Source organism: Denticeps clupeoides, chromosome 3 (assembly GCF_900700375.1).
Source record: "Denticeps clupeoides chromosome 3, fDenClu1.1, whole genome shotgun sequence".
NCBI lineage: Eukaryota > Metazoa > Chordata > Actinopteri > Clupeiformes > Denticipitidae > Denticeps > Denticeps clupeoides.
Genome location: NC_041709.1, coordinates 10,564,292 through 10,579,845, shown reverse-complemented (window position 1 = coordinate 10,579,845; position 15,554 = coordinate 10,564,292). Strand labels below are relative to the sequence as shown.

Below are 15,554 nucleotides of genomic sequence, written 5' to 3'. Positions count from 1 at the left end.
TATAGGTCTATGTGTCAGTGTGCGTAATTGAAATTAAATTGTATGGCAACCTTAACTCAAATGTTCTCATATATTCACACATTTGACTCCCATTCCCATAACTATACAGTATTTCTATAGTTATCTATATTTCTAAAGCCTTGATTATTTAAAATAGATTATTACCAACTTCTGTTCCAAATAGTGTTTTATTAGATTTCTTAGACACATAAAGCCTTTGCCAGACAAGAGAATAAGGGTCTTCTCAGCCAGGCTTTTTTTACCTGACAGGGAAAGATGCCCGTCTTTATGTATTCCGGTTGAGTTTGCTCAGAAGGGGACTTGAGGAGAGGCAGCTCGTCCGTGGGAAGTGTGATTGCAGAGAGAACAAGTTGGAAAAAACAAAAGGTATATATGTATTTAAATATGAAATGCACAAATAAAAGCAAAGGCCAATTTATCATTATTCTGCATGCAGTCCAACACATATGCATAGTAATATTAAAATTTCAGGCCATGTTTCTGATAATCTGATAAAATCATTTTGGACCTATAACTGAATCTTGTGGGACACCAAAAATTGCTAGGCAGATACCATTCAAAAGTACAGTGGACCTGTTTTGTGGCACACAGCAGCACAGTTTCTCCATAACCATCGTGCAATATCCAAAAAAAATATTTAATCATCTGAGTTTGGTCATGTTGAATTTAATTGTGACCAGAAAACCCATCCACAACAATTGTTTGTTATGCAAATATTACATTTACATTCTAATGTTTTTTTTGTTTGTTTTAAATGTAGTAAAAATTACTATAAATATTTCTACATCTGAAAACAGCCTGTGGCACAATAGATCACAAACTGATCTATTTGACTACCCTTTGTTTTTTGTCTCTACATTCACACAATCTCAGGCTGCCATCTTTATTCTATAAACACACACCATGGGGTGGAGCTAAGGATCATTGCAGCAATTAGGAACAAACTCCTCCTAATCACCAGGAAGCAGCCACGCCTTGACTGCCTCAGCAGCTTTGCAGCCGGGACAGCATTGCCTGAGTCACCTGTGGAGGAGTTTCAGTACATCAGGGTAAAACCTGTCAGGCATATGTCTCCCTTTGATTTTCTTAGGATCATTCAATTAGCTTGTTGAAAACAATGTTTGAAACAATATGTATACATCAGGGACACTATTACGTTGTGATTGTAATCATGTGAACCTTCTACTTTCCTGAGCTTGCATAACATTCTCCCCTAAAATGTTAACTAGAAATCCTGCTCCATCCCCCTGCTTGTTTCCTAGGAGATCTGCTTATGTGACTCCCCCGTTGTCATGGCGCTAGTTGATGGGCCAACAGGGGAAAATGACAATATGATCTGTGTGGCATACAAGCACCAGTTTGACCTGATCAATGAGAGTACGGGAGATGCCTACAGATTACACCATGTGGATGCAAATCGGGTGAGGGGTGCAGATACACAGATCAACACAATCTCATATTAGTCCCTTAATAGTGTGGTTTTATACATGGAATGTGCTTGTTAAAATGTTACAGTTGAAATAATGTATATAACATTACATACATTTTACTAACAAAGCTACATTTTGAACTCAGGTCCGTCACATTTGCATGTGAAATATCCTCAATTAGTGTCACTGCATGCAGTGGTGGACACAAATTTGAGAGAATGTTAATGAAACAAAACACAAAAGAAGGGAAAAGTAGACAAATATAGAGACAGTCTTGGCACAGGTCAACCAGAAATTATTAATGAAACAGATCTGGAAATTTAAAATAATATAAAGGAGATTAAATCAGAAAAATAATCATGTACAAAAAAAATCTAAACTGAGAAACTGTATGAAACATGAATGAAAAAAAAAAAAAACAAGGCATGAACTAGTCCAAAGTGATGACCATTTCAGCCAAGATGTTTTGGAATAAGCTGTATGAATATCACTGTACAACAGGGGAAGTAAATTAGCAAATTATATGTGGTGTCCTCAGGCCTCCAGATAGTGTTGTTTTTATCAACGAAATTTATGACAAAATATCTTCATCAACGAACCTTTTTGACATGATGAGACGGGACGAGACGTAAATGCTGGTCATGTAATGATAACTTTAACGAAATAAATCACATAATGTTTTGACAAATAACAAGATTAAATATGATGTCCAAAATCAAAACTACACTAAAATGTCTCTTCATTTTTGTTGACAGGATGAGACATTGTTCCGTCTCATTTAATCACCTTATTATATCACGATTTCTGTTTCCTGTATCTCCCATCCGGAGGCACAGTGTGAAACTAATAGTGTGATTACTAATACTCTTGAACATCACCAACAGCCAAGTCAACAACCAATCAGAAAATAGCAGTATTGTATCTGGGTAAAATGCATCACAACCACCATTGAAAAGGCATCCTGGAATTCATCGTGTTATTCTGCTACTTGTAACCAAGTCTTTGGAAAATTTTGCTGACCCCCTTCTGTAGGCACTCTGAGCATCACTTCAAGCACTGAGCAAGTCATCTTCTGTTTTAATGTTACAACTAATTCACAACTTGTTTGACACAAATGATGACAATTGCCCAGATAATTAGCAAACGGTGTCTGTAGCCTAAAGTTTTAAAGCCTGTTCACTGACCTGTTCAGAAACAAGTAGTCTTGGTCATATTTCGTGATCACAGGATAACTGACATATTCTCAAATTATAATCTCTCCAAACAGCCTTAATCATTTTATTGAATTGTCTATACCATGGATCAAATCCTTTCTTCCATAAGTCTGAGGAATTAATAACAACAACAATAACACTAATAATAGGTGGTGGTGGTGTTCAGTGGGATGTCACTTTTACCTGTCTTCAAAATTTGAGAGCCCTTCGTCTAATTAGCCTTTACCTGCTATTGGTTGGGATGATCATTGTTTGATGTGTCAGCATTTATCAGATGCCCTTATCCAGAGCGACTTACAATCAGTAGTAGTTACAGGGACAGTCTCCCTGGAGCAAGATCTGCAATTGGTCTATTTAAATAAAATAAAAGAGAAATCTATTCAGTTTCTTGTGAGTATATCTACACTAGCAGTGGAATTTACTGTGATGCAAGGCGGTGCCACCTAACTGCCGCCTAGGGCTCCCGTAATAATAAGATAACCTTGTTTTAATTATGAAATGGGTTTGACTTAAAGAAAATGTTCTATTATTCTAGGTGTGTGTACTATATTAAATAGAGAAATTTATTTACATTTATTAAAATACAATTTTCATTGACTGAAATTTGACTAAAGACTAGTCAAAAACTAAAATTAAAATAGGCCGACAAAAACAACTATATCTCTACATCTTTCATGCTGCACTTTCTTTCTTTTATTGGCCATTCCTTCAGATTAGATCACAAGAATAGAGGGGAATTTCTGTCATAAGCAAATAATCACACTTAAGTGATATTCATATGAAAATTAGCTAGCATGTTTGGAAAAACTCACAAAATAGGAATGGCAGAAATCACAAAGGTTTTTTTCCCATCTGTTCCTCTATCTAATGGAACAATGTCACCCACACAGCTCCGCTTGCTCCAGCAGACCCCTCACACATTCAGACTCCAGGGCCCACTAAAAGTGTAAGACTAATTTGCTTGCTGATGGACATTCAACCTAAAAAGCAGTGATTCTGCTGTCAGCATTTTGCCATGACAGCATGCCTAAAGTGACATCAGTGATATCCCCAACCACCTGGTCTACATGCAGACCCGCCAGAGGAAGTGCAGCCAGTGGCCCTTGATGTTCTTGTATGACTTGATTGACGTCACGACACCGCAGAGTTCTTGAGGAAGCTGGCACACATCATCTGAATGCACAGCATGAGTACATTTTCATTTGACTGGGAAACTTCACTGGCTTGTGTGTGCAGGTGAACTTTGTGGCAGCCATTGATGTGTACGAGGATGGCGAGGCTGGGCTTCTGCTCTGTTACAACAGTGAGTGTCACTGTCACTTATCACTGTTTCTGTGGATTCTGTGACATTTTCTTGTCAATCTCACCCATTCAGATATCTGCTCCTATAAGAAGGTGTGTCCGTTTAATGGGGCCACACCTATGATCCAGCCAAGCTCCTCTGACTTCACATTCAGCTGGAATCAAATGCCCAATGCAATTGGTATGTTACCTTTGCAACACTGTAAAATAATGATCACCACTGTCCACCCCACATCATCACAAAGCATACAACAGCACAAAACATAGCTTGTAAAAAAAATGGAAGAAAGATTAGTTAAAATAATGATTTCTCCTAGTTTCACTCTTACAACCATCTGTAGTGACACCTCTACTGGTATTTATATCTGAATAATAGTCCCATTAAAAATGCATCACATTAATACATTATTTACATGGTATGTCTATTAACATTACTAATGCATTTCCTCTGACAGCCTTGTAGAGATGTAGCAAGCCATACACCTACCAAAAAAAATAGGAACTGTGTTAATCATGGAATCATGAAACAGAAAAATAGTGGTGTTGATATGAATTGCATTAACATGTTATTAACTTTGACAGCCTTAAACATACCCCTGCTAAAAACAGCACAGTAAGCCATGACTGCCTGTGTTGCATTGTAGTGTGTGCGTTCCCCTACATTCTGGCGTTTACCACTGACTCCATTGAGATCCGATTAGTCGTCAACGGCAACTTGGTGTACACAGCTGTGGTGCCGGAACTGCAGCTAACTGCGTCTAGGGTGGGTCTACAGATGAGCCCCACACTTTTACCAGAGTAGAACAATTACTGGAAATGTGAACGGAGCCGTTTTGAACTAATGCTTATCCCATTTGTTTCCTACCTTTGATCCCACAGTCTGATATCTACTTCATCTCATCAGCACCAGTAAACTCAGCATCTAACTGCAGCTCCCGGGACACAAGTTCCCACAGTTCCCCTCAGACGCCCACTGGATATGAGATGCCCATCTTCCCATCACCACTTGGAGATGGTATGGCCCACACATCTGGCCTTGTTTTTACCCCTGGGGTTTATTTATTCTGAAAGGAACCTATGGCTCTCATAATGTGTGGTCCAGGGTTATTTTCACCTTGTGTATATTTTGTGTGCATGTTCCATGTGTCACAGGGTGCCGTCAGTGAAGTCTGCTCCACTTTAAAAGTGTATTTTCTAATTTTTAGATATTTTATGTATGTCAGCATTTATGTTTAGGTGCATCTTTGTTATTGTTGAATTACTTAAATGTATGACTAAGCGTTTCTTTTGAGTGAAAGTTGCTGCGTTTGAGTGTCTTTTTAGAGAAATAAATGCAGTTACTGTGTCTGAGTGTGTGTGTCTGTCCTGTCCTGTAATGCTCTTCTCCATCCCTGGCTCAGATTGTATTCGGATCCCCTACGGCACCAAGCTTTCCCTCTACATGTCTAAGGACTCAGAAGGTACTGCAGGAGTAAAAAAGACTACATGCCTTCCTGTACCTGGCATACATTTCCCATCATGCCTCACTAACCTGCACGTTGCCAGGGAAACTCACCCTGTTTTTATTTACAGCAGCATGCTGACTGAACGTTGTGTGAATGTTAAGTGAATGTGGGTGCTCCCCTTCCCCCAACAGTCTCTGTTTGTGGATAAAAGGGGTGAGGGAGGGAGAGACTGAGGCTTGAGCAGAGACAGATTTGTTCATTTCCACTGTTGTGGAATTACTCCATCGCATAAGGTTTTTACATGCCGGAGTTAATTGCATCTTAATTGAATTAGCTAATGTGTCGCATTCTGTTTTAGCAGAGCAGTGTTGCCAATTAAGTGTTATTCAATCGAATTTTGTGTGTGGGTGGATGGGTGAAAGACAGACAGGGAAAAACAGGGAGCTGGGTGGAGAGACAGAGCGGGAGAGGGAGGGTGGGCGCGACAGAGCGAGTGAGACATTGGGGAAGGGAGACTTTTGCCGCAGCATGAGTTCCAGATCGTTCTGTCACCATGGATACTTTTGTCAAAGCCCCTCTTCAGTCCAGAGTGGTGCTGTCCAAACAGACAGGCCACAGCCTGGGGGGTCTGACAAACATCCTACCCCTTTAAAAAACAATCAGCCCCGACATCTATTTCTGCACCAAGGGAGGGTCCTTTTCAAATAATTTCCTCACAAATGACCACTTACTTAATGTCACATGATAACCAAACAGTGGAGGTATTTAGGGACACTATGGATAAAATTCCATGGCTTGCAACATTTTGAAGATATTTCTTGTTTAAATGTCCCCTGGTGCATAAATATGTGTTGGATATGTTTACATATATTCCATATGAATGCATGCCAAATGAATTTGTTTCTTAAACAAATGATTTGTTCTGTATTTCATTTCAGATGAAGGAGAACATTTTTATTTGGATCAATTTTATTAGGCCAGTAGCTGTCTTAACCTTTGACCCTTTAGAATTCTTTATATGCTTTGCGCAATGCAGACTCAATCACTCTGAGAGTGGATCAGTATTCTGTCCCATTTGTAGTCGAGGAATTGTCAGGATTGGCGCAGCTCTGCCACCTGCTGGCCAGCCATACAACGTGCAGAATCACACCAATTGTGCTTACTTGAGACATCTTACTGGACATCTGGTACACTTCAGAGATAAGTGTTATACCTCGAGTAAAGCATTGATCTAACTTACTATCTAACCAGTTGTATCTAAACATCAATGTGCTGAACTAGAGGGATGTTGGTGAAGACCTTGGAATAATATGTATGTGGTACCTGACCTGAACATCTGTTGGGACCAGTGATTAGAACTGGAGGACTGGATCTAGTGTCCTGGTTAAGCACTTGGATTCTAAATGACAAATCCTGTGATGCTGATATTAATGGGATGTTTGAACATGCAACAGTTAACAGTTAACAGTTTGGTAATTGTAAAAAAAAAAAAATATATATATATATATATATATATATATATATATATTTTTTTTTTTTTTTTTTTATTATTATTATATTATTGCTTCTGTTGTTAACATTTTGTCTGTGCTGTTTAGAATTATTTTCTTTGCCTCAGTGAAAATACACTCACAACTAATTAAATAAAGTCTATTACCATTATCGCTTAATATTGCTAGAAATCAGAAGGAGCATTATGTAATGGTCTGGCATGTGGGAATCATGTAGGAGACAAGTCCTTCGGCTGAGTCAAATCAGAACAAATCCATCGCACATTTACAGCCATGCACTTGTTCTCAGTGTGAAAACAGTTTGAATTATTCATCGGATAATTCAAGAAACGCTAATGAAGCGCTTGCAAACACATTTGCTGGATGTCATTAGCAGATGTCATTTTAATGATCGCCCCCAGTTTTGCATGTGTTGGTGATGCACCCCTGAGGATAAGCGTGTGCTGCTGCTTGTGTAAGATGTTACATCTGTGATGCGTATTCCATTGGATTCGAGATTCTGGGTTCATGGAAGTCTCTAAGGTTACATATATATATATATATATTTTCATACCTGAATATGTGGGGGAGAATAAAAGTTTTGAGTTCTATGATATCATGTGACTGTCATAGCACAAAGGCCTTTAACCCGTTAACACTCCAGAGACCAACACTACATACAGCTCAACTTTCCATACCTGCATTTTGTTAAATCAATAACTATATGGAATAAACATGCAAAATGAGGGTTACAGGGTTAAACAGCCTTTTTGTTCACTCCAGCTTTATGCTTTCACCTGCTTCCTGTGTCTGTTTCCTCTCCTCTTATTTTGTTCCCCTCAAAACCTTTTATTCATATCTGTCTCTCTTTTTTCCCTACACTTTCCTTTACATTCTGGTGTTTTCCCACTCCTCTGTTCTCTCAGGTGAAGCTCCCTCCAAACACATCTATAAGATCCCGCTGAGCAACCTGGTTGGGCGGAGCATAGAAAGGCCTCTCAAGTCTCCGCTGGTCAATAAAGTGCTGACAGCAGCAGCCCCTAGCATGATAGCCCCTGCCCACGTCATCCCGACCACGCCCTCACTGTCTCTGTCCCGCATGGAGATCAAAGAGATTGCCAGCCGCACCCGCAAGGAACTGCTAGGTATGTGGGGCATTCTGGAAAAACTCTGACCAAGCCCACTTCTATGTACTTTATTATTGGAACATTTTTCTGAAAATTGTTTGGCTGAGCAAGGTGAAATGGCTGCAAGCTTTGTACCACAAATATGAATTATATGATAATACTCCATGTAGGTGATCATCTTAAGAACATTTTAATCATCTCCTGCATTATTGCTTTTGTATTAATATTGAGTGCTTAATGCGGATCAATACATTTTTTACAATCAATAATGCTGCAGATGTTCACTCACATAACGTAGCAGAGCCAACAATAGAGTGATCTCTCAAAACACTCTGCACACTGTGAGTGGGTAATGACAGATGTCACAGAGCCACAGGACATATCCTCACAGCATGAGCTGTAAGCTCAAGCTGTCAGACATGTGAACAGGGTGCACATCACACCCTGATACAGACTCTCTCACACACACACAAACATGCCTAAGGCTCTAGGGTAATAATTAGGTATTGTGTATGTTTTTTTGTATAAATATAACCACTTTTTTATAACCTTAACTATAGGTCAATCCAAACCACACTACAGCACTTTCTTTCTTTGTGAGAACATTATATTTTTATATAAAAAAACAGTCATGTGCATGTTTGTGGTAGGTTTGACAGAGGAACCAAGTAGCAAGTCCGATAGCAGTTCAGTAAAGCAGAGGAAGATGAATAAAAAACCCACTGGATCAAGTGAAGAGAACAAAGCCCACAAAGCAGCTGGTCCCGTCACTGAGCGGTCAGTCTGGCAGACACACGCTTCTATTTGCCTTCAACTTAAAATCTCAGATGTTTGTCATATTATGCAGATGCACATACCTTGAATAACAGAGTGGTGCGTGTGTTTCTGCATATATTTTCTCTGTTTGTGTGAATGTGTTCATGTATGCATGGGTGTACTGGTATATGGTGTGTGTGTGTGTGTATGTGTGTGTGTGTGTGTTGTTTCAGACTGGCGCTAGAGATGGTGGATGGTGAATCAGACCTCCAACTTCACTGCCCCTCCAGCTCAGAACCTGAGCCCCGACAGGAGAGCCCCTCCCTGGTCAGCCCATTAACCATCTCCACCTCCTATGAGGATGACATCCTTGACCTAAAGTGACGACAATCCCAGAATGCACCTCACCCCTTGCATCCATCCTCTGTTAGTCTCTTAGTTTGTTTTTATTTTGGTCTTAACATTTATTCTGTTTCATCAGTCTGTCTAGATAGTGCAGCTGAATTTGCTGTGATACCCTGAGCAGTATTTTTTGGTTGGTGCACAAAGCAGCCCGGTCTGAGTTTAGATTCACTTCCACTGCAGGGAATAAGGCTGTGACCGATGACAGCATGGTTTCTTGGACACCAGAAAAACGAAAATCCTGAATGTATATGATGTATGCAACCATGGCACGATTAACCATCTTACTCCAAAAATCCTGTTTTTTTTTTTTTTATCTGTTTTATATTATGTCATTCCTTCCAGAGCAACTGAGAATAGAGTATAATATATGCATATGGTTGTGTGTGCACCTAAAAAAATAGATGTGCACATGTGGACATGCATATATAACTTTACAGGTCTTTGTTTATAGAAGATATTGTTACACTTATTAACGTAAAAACACAGTGTATCTGAACATGTTTTTAGGCTTGTTGTGTCCATCACTATGTCCCCTCTCTCACATTAAGAAGGCAGTTTTCCTCAAGTGCCATTTTCCCTATTGTAACCTCCAGTCTTCACTTGATTCAAATTCTACCACCATTAATTCCGACATTTAATTGTGACTGAATGACAAAATGCTTCTCTTTAACCATCATTTTGCCTTATTTAGTGGTGAGCAGAGTTGCTGCCCAACTGACTGAATGACCTGTTTTCACTGCAGAAATTCAAGGTGCAATATGTAAGAATTTTAGAGGTTAATTTTACAAAAATAAAAATGTCAAAAGGTAAAGGTATCTATGTCTTGTGTTGTCAGAATGGTCAACAATTAAATGGAACGGCAAACACCACATTGTCTATACATCTCCTTTCCACTCCATGTTTAACAATGACTGAAAGAAAATTGCTCCCAATTACAAACCAGACAGACCTGCATGGATAATACTTGTGCCAACACAGATAAATGAATACCTGCCAGATTTAACAGTAATACAGCAGATTTATTTTCAATTTGATCAGAAAGTGTGGAGGTGTGTGTCAATGATTAAAAATGTATAAATATGTAATGTTTACATATTTATGGGTATAAACTGCTGCCTATTTGATATCGTAAAAACTCTTACACATTGCACCTTTTAAATTTAAAGTGTTTTAAATTATTGTTTTCTTTTCATCCGTACATATGAATTGTTCCTTTGTGGAACAATTCATCCATGTACACTAATCCATGGTACTCTCTCTTTCACCTTTATTGCTGATATTGAACCTTTTAGCGCTCCTCCCGTCTGTATTATTGTTTGATTAGAGACATAAACTTTACAGTATTGTCTTCAACTGCCTATTCTTGAACTCCCATTAAATAGTGTTCACTTCATTCTGATTAGAAGGAGTCAGCCTTGAATACAATAGATGAGATGTCTTATTACTGCACTTATGCTGCAACAGCACTGGCACACTCACCTGTGTTCTACCTGCACACACACTAAACCTATGAAGCCACATGCGTGTAACGTGGAACCTCGAAATGCTGCCCAATGGGAAAAGGGCTTTGAGATCACCTGCATGCCTCCACTGAAGGGACTCGGGGCTCTCTTCAGCAACTCCACTGGTTTGTGTACTCTCCAAAATTGGCACTAGACTCTCCCATTCGGGCAGGAAGACTTGCGAGGGGCCTTTGTTGGGGAAACTGGGTTGAAAAGAATGGAGCTCATGGCCCACTGCACTGCAAAAAGATTTTGGGATACAGCCAGTCAGTAAGAATGAAGGACTGATTTTTTCCCCAATGTGGGTTATTTGAAGGGCAGACAATGCTGTACATTATGAAGTAGCCATGATTTTTATAATATATACATATATACATACACACACACACACACACACGTGTGTGTGTCTCTGTGTGTGTGTATTTAAAGAAAACTAGGACAAAGAACTCTCCCATGAGCCATCATGCCAATGTGTAAGAAAAGCGGTAAATTGGCAGAGGGGGTGGAAATCATTGTTGCATTTGGCCTTGAACCCACTAGGTGGCAGTATTACAAAACAACTTCCTGTGAAGTGCACCCCACCTCTTTCCTGCCCTCCTTCTCACTTTATCACCTCATGCCCATGCTGGTGTCTATTTGTCTTTTTGTATACTCTCTTGAAACACTTGTAGCACCCTGGAGGGGAAAAATGAGGGAATATTTTTGCAGATGAAATTTAATTGTTATTTATTATTGTTGTTCATTGTGTGAGTGGGTGAGCTGGAGACTGCTGGTAACAGTTGGCAATTCTGTTTTTTTTTTCCAGATTAATGTTTTCCCCCGTTTCCCTACCTCTGTTTCCCCCTTACTTCTCTTGACGTTTTAGCAGTGGTTTTGTATCTAAATCAATATTTACTGTTTAGACTGTTGCTGAAAATCTGTGATATCAAAACAAAAGAAAATAAATAAAAAAAAACACCAAGTGTCTTAAAATATTGTATTGCCATTGTTTTTAATGCCAAGTACGACTTGTAAATGTTTGTGTTTCAAATGTGGCCTCAAACTAAACAGAATGATGATGATGATGATGATGATGATGATGATGATTAGTGCTGTAGACCACTGCTGTCAAAATAGACAATTTTGTTTCTTGATATTAAATAAATATTTATGAAATTTGGAAATTCAATTTGTCAGTTTGTAAAAGTGTTGTAAATTAACGTTTGGTGGAGGAGTCTTTTACCAGGGGCCTGGGACACCCTGAGATTATTTTATCAATAAATGTTTTTGATGCACTAATGTACATTTACAGCATTTAGACTTGCAATTACAGTTGGCCATATTTTAGGCCATGTTTTAGTCATTTTTAGTTTTTTAGTCAGTTTTATTTCAGCCATACACATCCATAAACATTTTGGTCTTGTTTTAGTCAATGAAAATTGTATTTGTCTCTTTTTTAGTAATGCAATTCTATTTAACTCAGTCAATATTGTACATGTATCTAGTAGACCAGACAAAAACAAAACATTTTTAGTCAAACCCATTTTATAATTAAATTATATTATTGTTACCTAATAGACTACAATATCCGCTGCATCTATTTCAGAAATGGAAGACGCTCTTGATTTTTTCCATAATTTTCGACCACACGTTTTGTTTTCCACTTCATTGTAAAGAAAGTGCATCCAAAGATCACTTATACTTATTGGAAGCCCAATAAGTATAGTAAACTCCCCACGGGTTCAAAATGCCACCACAAGTATTCTAAATAGACCAAGAAAATTTGAAGACATCGCACCGGTTCTGTCCGCACTGCATTGGTTACCTGTGAAAATCTGTGTAGACTTAACATTATTTTGTTACCATACAAAGCTCAACTTTTCCCTGATTACCTGAGTGACGTGTTAACAGATTACAGCCCTTCATGTGAACTACACTCACAAGACTCTGGGCTCTTGGGGCAGTGGTGGCCTAGTGGTTAAGGCAGCTGCCCCGTAATCAGAAGGTTGCCGGTTCGAATCCCGATCCGCCAATGTACCACTGAGGTGCCACTGAGCAAAGCACCGTCCCCACACACACTGCTCCCCGGGTGCCGGTCATGGCTGCCCACTGCATGTGATGTGATAAACGCAGAGGACAAATTTCACTGTGTGCACCGTGTGCTGTGCTGCTGTGTATCACATGTGACAATCACTTCACTTCTCACTTCTTATCACTTCTTACTGATACCAAGAATGAACAAACAAAAAGCTTTCTGCTACAGAGCTTCCCTGCTTGGCAACAGCCTTTGTGTTAATGTTCGGAACACAGATACAGTGTCCAGGCTAAAGACACATCTTTTTAGCCAAGTATTCCATAACAGTTAAAATAAACAAGAACTATGATGCTCATTTCAGCTAGGCTGTCCTAAATAGTCCCCTGTAGTCACTGTTGCACTCAACATGAACACAGGCATCTACCATAACCACTCAGTCCCAGCCACCCAAGTCTAAACTGTCTCTCTGTGAGTAGCTCAAGATCCTGATTCCTGGCAATTCAGCTGCTGTACCAGCATTAAACCAGCATGAAATGTTCCACAGGGTCAACCCAGCCACTAACACCATAACAGCTGGAGCTTCAGGGATCTTCAAATGGACCAGTATCATCATAATGTAATTAAAACAAGGTTATTTTATTATTATATAATTGATATGAACCAGAAGACCCAGGTTCCATTGTGCCCCTCAGCACTTAACCTGTAACTACTGTCGCTCTGGATAAGGGCATCTGATAAATGCCGTAAATGTAAATGTAAATGGCTAAGGCAGAACACATGTGTGTGAATTAACAGGGAGGACAGTGGGATGACCACGTTACTGGTAGTGGAGCTGGTGAAGGAGCAGGAGTTCAGATACTTTGGTTCATCAGTCCAGAGTAATGGGTGTGAGGTAAAGAGAGGTGAAGAGGGGAGGAATGATTGTGCACTTAAAGTCAAAAGTTTTTGTAGTTGTGATACACAGCATTAGGTGCACACAAGAAAATGTTTCCTCTGTATTTAACCCATCCCCCTTTTAGTGAGCAGGGAGTTTTTGAACCTGTAACCCTTTTTATTACAAGTCCACTTCCTTACCCACTAGGGCCACCAAAGGTTATCAGCAAGAGTAAAATGGAAGGTTTACAAGACAGTAGTGAGAGTGTTACATGTTTTGGAGATGAACCACACTTGCCTATGAACCAGAAGACCCAGGTTCAAATCCCACTTACTATCATTGTGTCCCTGAGCAAGACACTTAAGACACTTTGCTCCAGGGGGACTGTCCATGTCACTACTGATTGTAAGTCGCTTTGGATAAGGGCGTCTGATAAATGCTGTAAATGTAATTCTGAGATTTGCATTAGAACTAATGCATTATACAAAGTTTGGGTTGTGTGAGGCAAGATTGTGTTAGTTTGCTCACATATGGAGAGACACTGAGTATGTTAAGAGAAAAATGCTGAGGCAAAACAAAAAGAGGTTTATGGATGTGGTGAAAGAGGATATGCAGGTGGCTGGTGTGGATGAGGAAGATACTGAGGAGAGTGGGAAATGGAAACGAGTGATCTTCTGTGGCGACAGCCAAAAGTAGCTGAATATTATAGTCGAACTAAATGACTGAGAGATGGATCATGCAAGTGCACATGTCTGATGAGTCAACCTCCATGATGAATGGATGGTTGGGATCTGGGTGATGGTGGATGGGAGCTGAGGTGAAGTGATGGCAGAAAGTTATGAAGACGTGGGTGGCTGCTGGTGTAATGGTTGGTTGGCCGGTTTGATGAGAGCGATTGTGCTGTGTCACCTGTAAAAAATGCAGAATCCAAGAAACTGTAGGTAGGGGAAATGATGCAACTGATTCCAGCTTCTTGGGATCCATTGCCACACCCCTGGAGCACATGGTAAAACCCAGGTGGAGCCCTGGTGGAATGTGCACTATTCCAACTTGCAGTACAATAGATGGGCAACAAACCTCATCAGTACGGCCCAACATATTGGTGAGTAGATTAAGATGTCATCCAAGTACACATACACCCACCATCCCAGAATGTCCTGAGGGACATTGTTTACAAACAACTGAAAGAAGGCGTGTGCATTGCATAGGACAATCAGAATCATTAGGCTCTCAGGAGATGACAGGAGATGATTCAGTCTGAAGGGCTGGCGGTAACGGGTGTAGGCAGGTTTGCTGGAAATGCCGCCTTGTTACACAGAATTTCTTTGTAACTTCGCTCCCATTCCACAGGTCGCAGAGCGTTATGTATAAATAAAACTGATACGAAAGAACCCTGCATCTTTCTCTATATCCACCATGTAGTTCTTGGCCTGAGGTAGTTTCAAGGACCCTTTAGAATTTTTAAATGCTTTTGTTCTACTGGCCAATTATAAGGAGGTTGGTTGATTCTGGAGGCAAACTATGAAGATATCGCTCTCTTTAAATATTCCCTTTATCTGTTTATTATCTCACTGGCTGATTAATAGCCCCCCTGAACACCCCTACTCACCAGAAAGAGCAGATGGATACCATATCTGTTTTTGCGCAGAATGGCCCAATCACTTCCAGAGGAACACATATGTTATATGAAAGCACACAGAGAGCAATAATGTGATCTCCCCACTGTCTTGCTTCATCACTGTCTAGGATACACATGACATCAGTCCAAATGAACACTATTGTAATTCAAATGATCATCTTTTCTCAGGTGGTGAGTATTTTCTTACATCATTAATGACTGCAGGACATTTCCTAATAGCCAGGTTGCTAAATGCATGGATGTATCTGCAGACTGGGCTTTACTTTCTAATGTTAAGGTGACTCACTGCAATGCCGGAAAACCACCAGAAAGGCTGCTGCTTTATGGCTCATGGG

At 39.8% G+C, this 15,554-nt stretch overlaps 1 protein-coding gene across 6 annotated transcripts in view; it reads left to right on the top strand.

Moving 5' to 3' along the window:
• The window catches only part of garnl3 (GTPase activating Rap/RanGAP domain like 3), a 54,289-nt gene extending 42,429 nt beyond the window's left edge, over positions 1–11,860 (top strand). For 3 of the 6 annotated variants that reach the window (XM_028972719.1, XM_028972718.1, XM_028972720.1), the window contains exons 21-31: positions 271–387; positions 895–1,070; positions 1,284–1,442; positions 3,902–3,968; positions 4,041–4,148; positions 4,612–4,730; positions 4,847–4,982; positions 5,368–5,427; positions 7,829–8,047; positions 8,680–8,806; positions 9,019–11,860. In XM_028972719.1, coding sequence (XP_028828552.1) covers positions 271–387; positions 895–1,070; positions 1,284–1,442; positions 3,902–3,968; positions 4,041–4,148; positions 4,612–4,730; positions 4,847–4,982; positions 5,368–5,427; positions 7,829–8,047; positions 8,680–8,806; positions 9,019–9,169 — 1,439 coding nt within the window. In that variant the 3' untranslated portion in view covers positions 9,170–11,860. The remainder of the gene's footprint in view (positions 1–270; positions 388–894; positions 1,071–1,283; positions 1,443–3,901; positions 3,969–4,040; positions 4,149–4,611; positions 4,731–4,846; positions 4,983–5,367; positions 5,428–7,828; positions 8,048–8,679; positions 8,807–9,018) is intronic. The other 3 variants (XM_028972724.1, XM_028972721.1, XM_028972722.1) reach the window with 2 other exon arrangements.
• Positions 11,861–15,554: the final 3,694 nt, after the last annotated feature.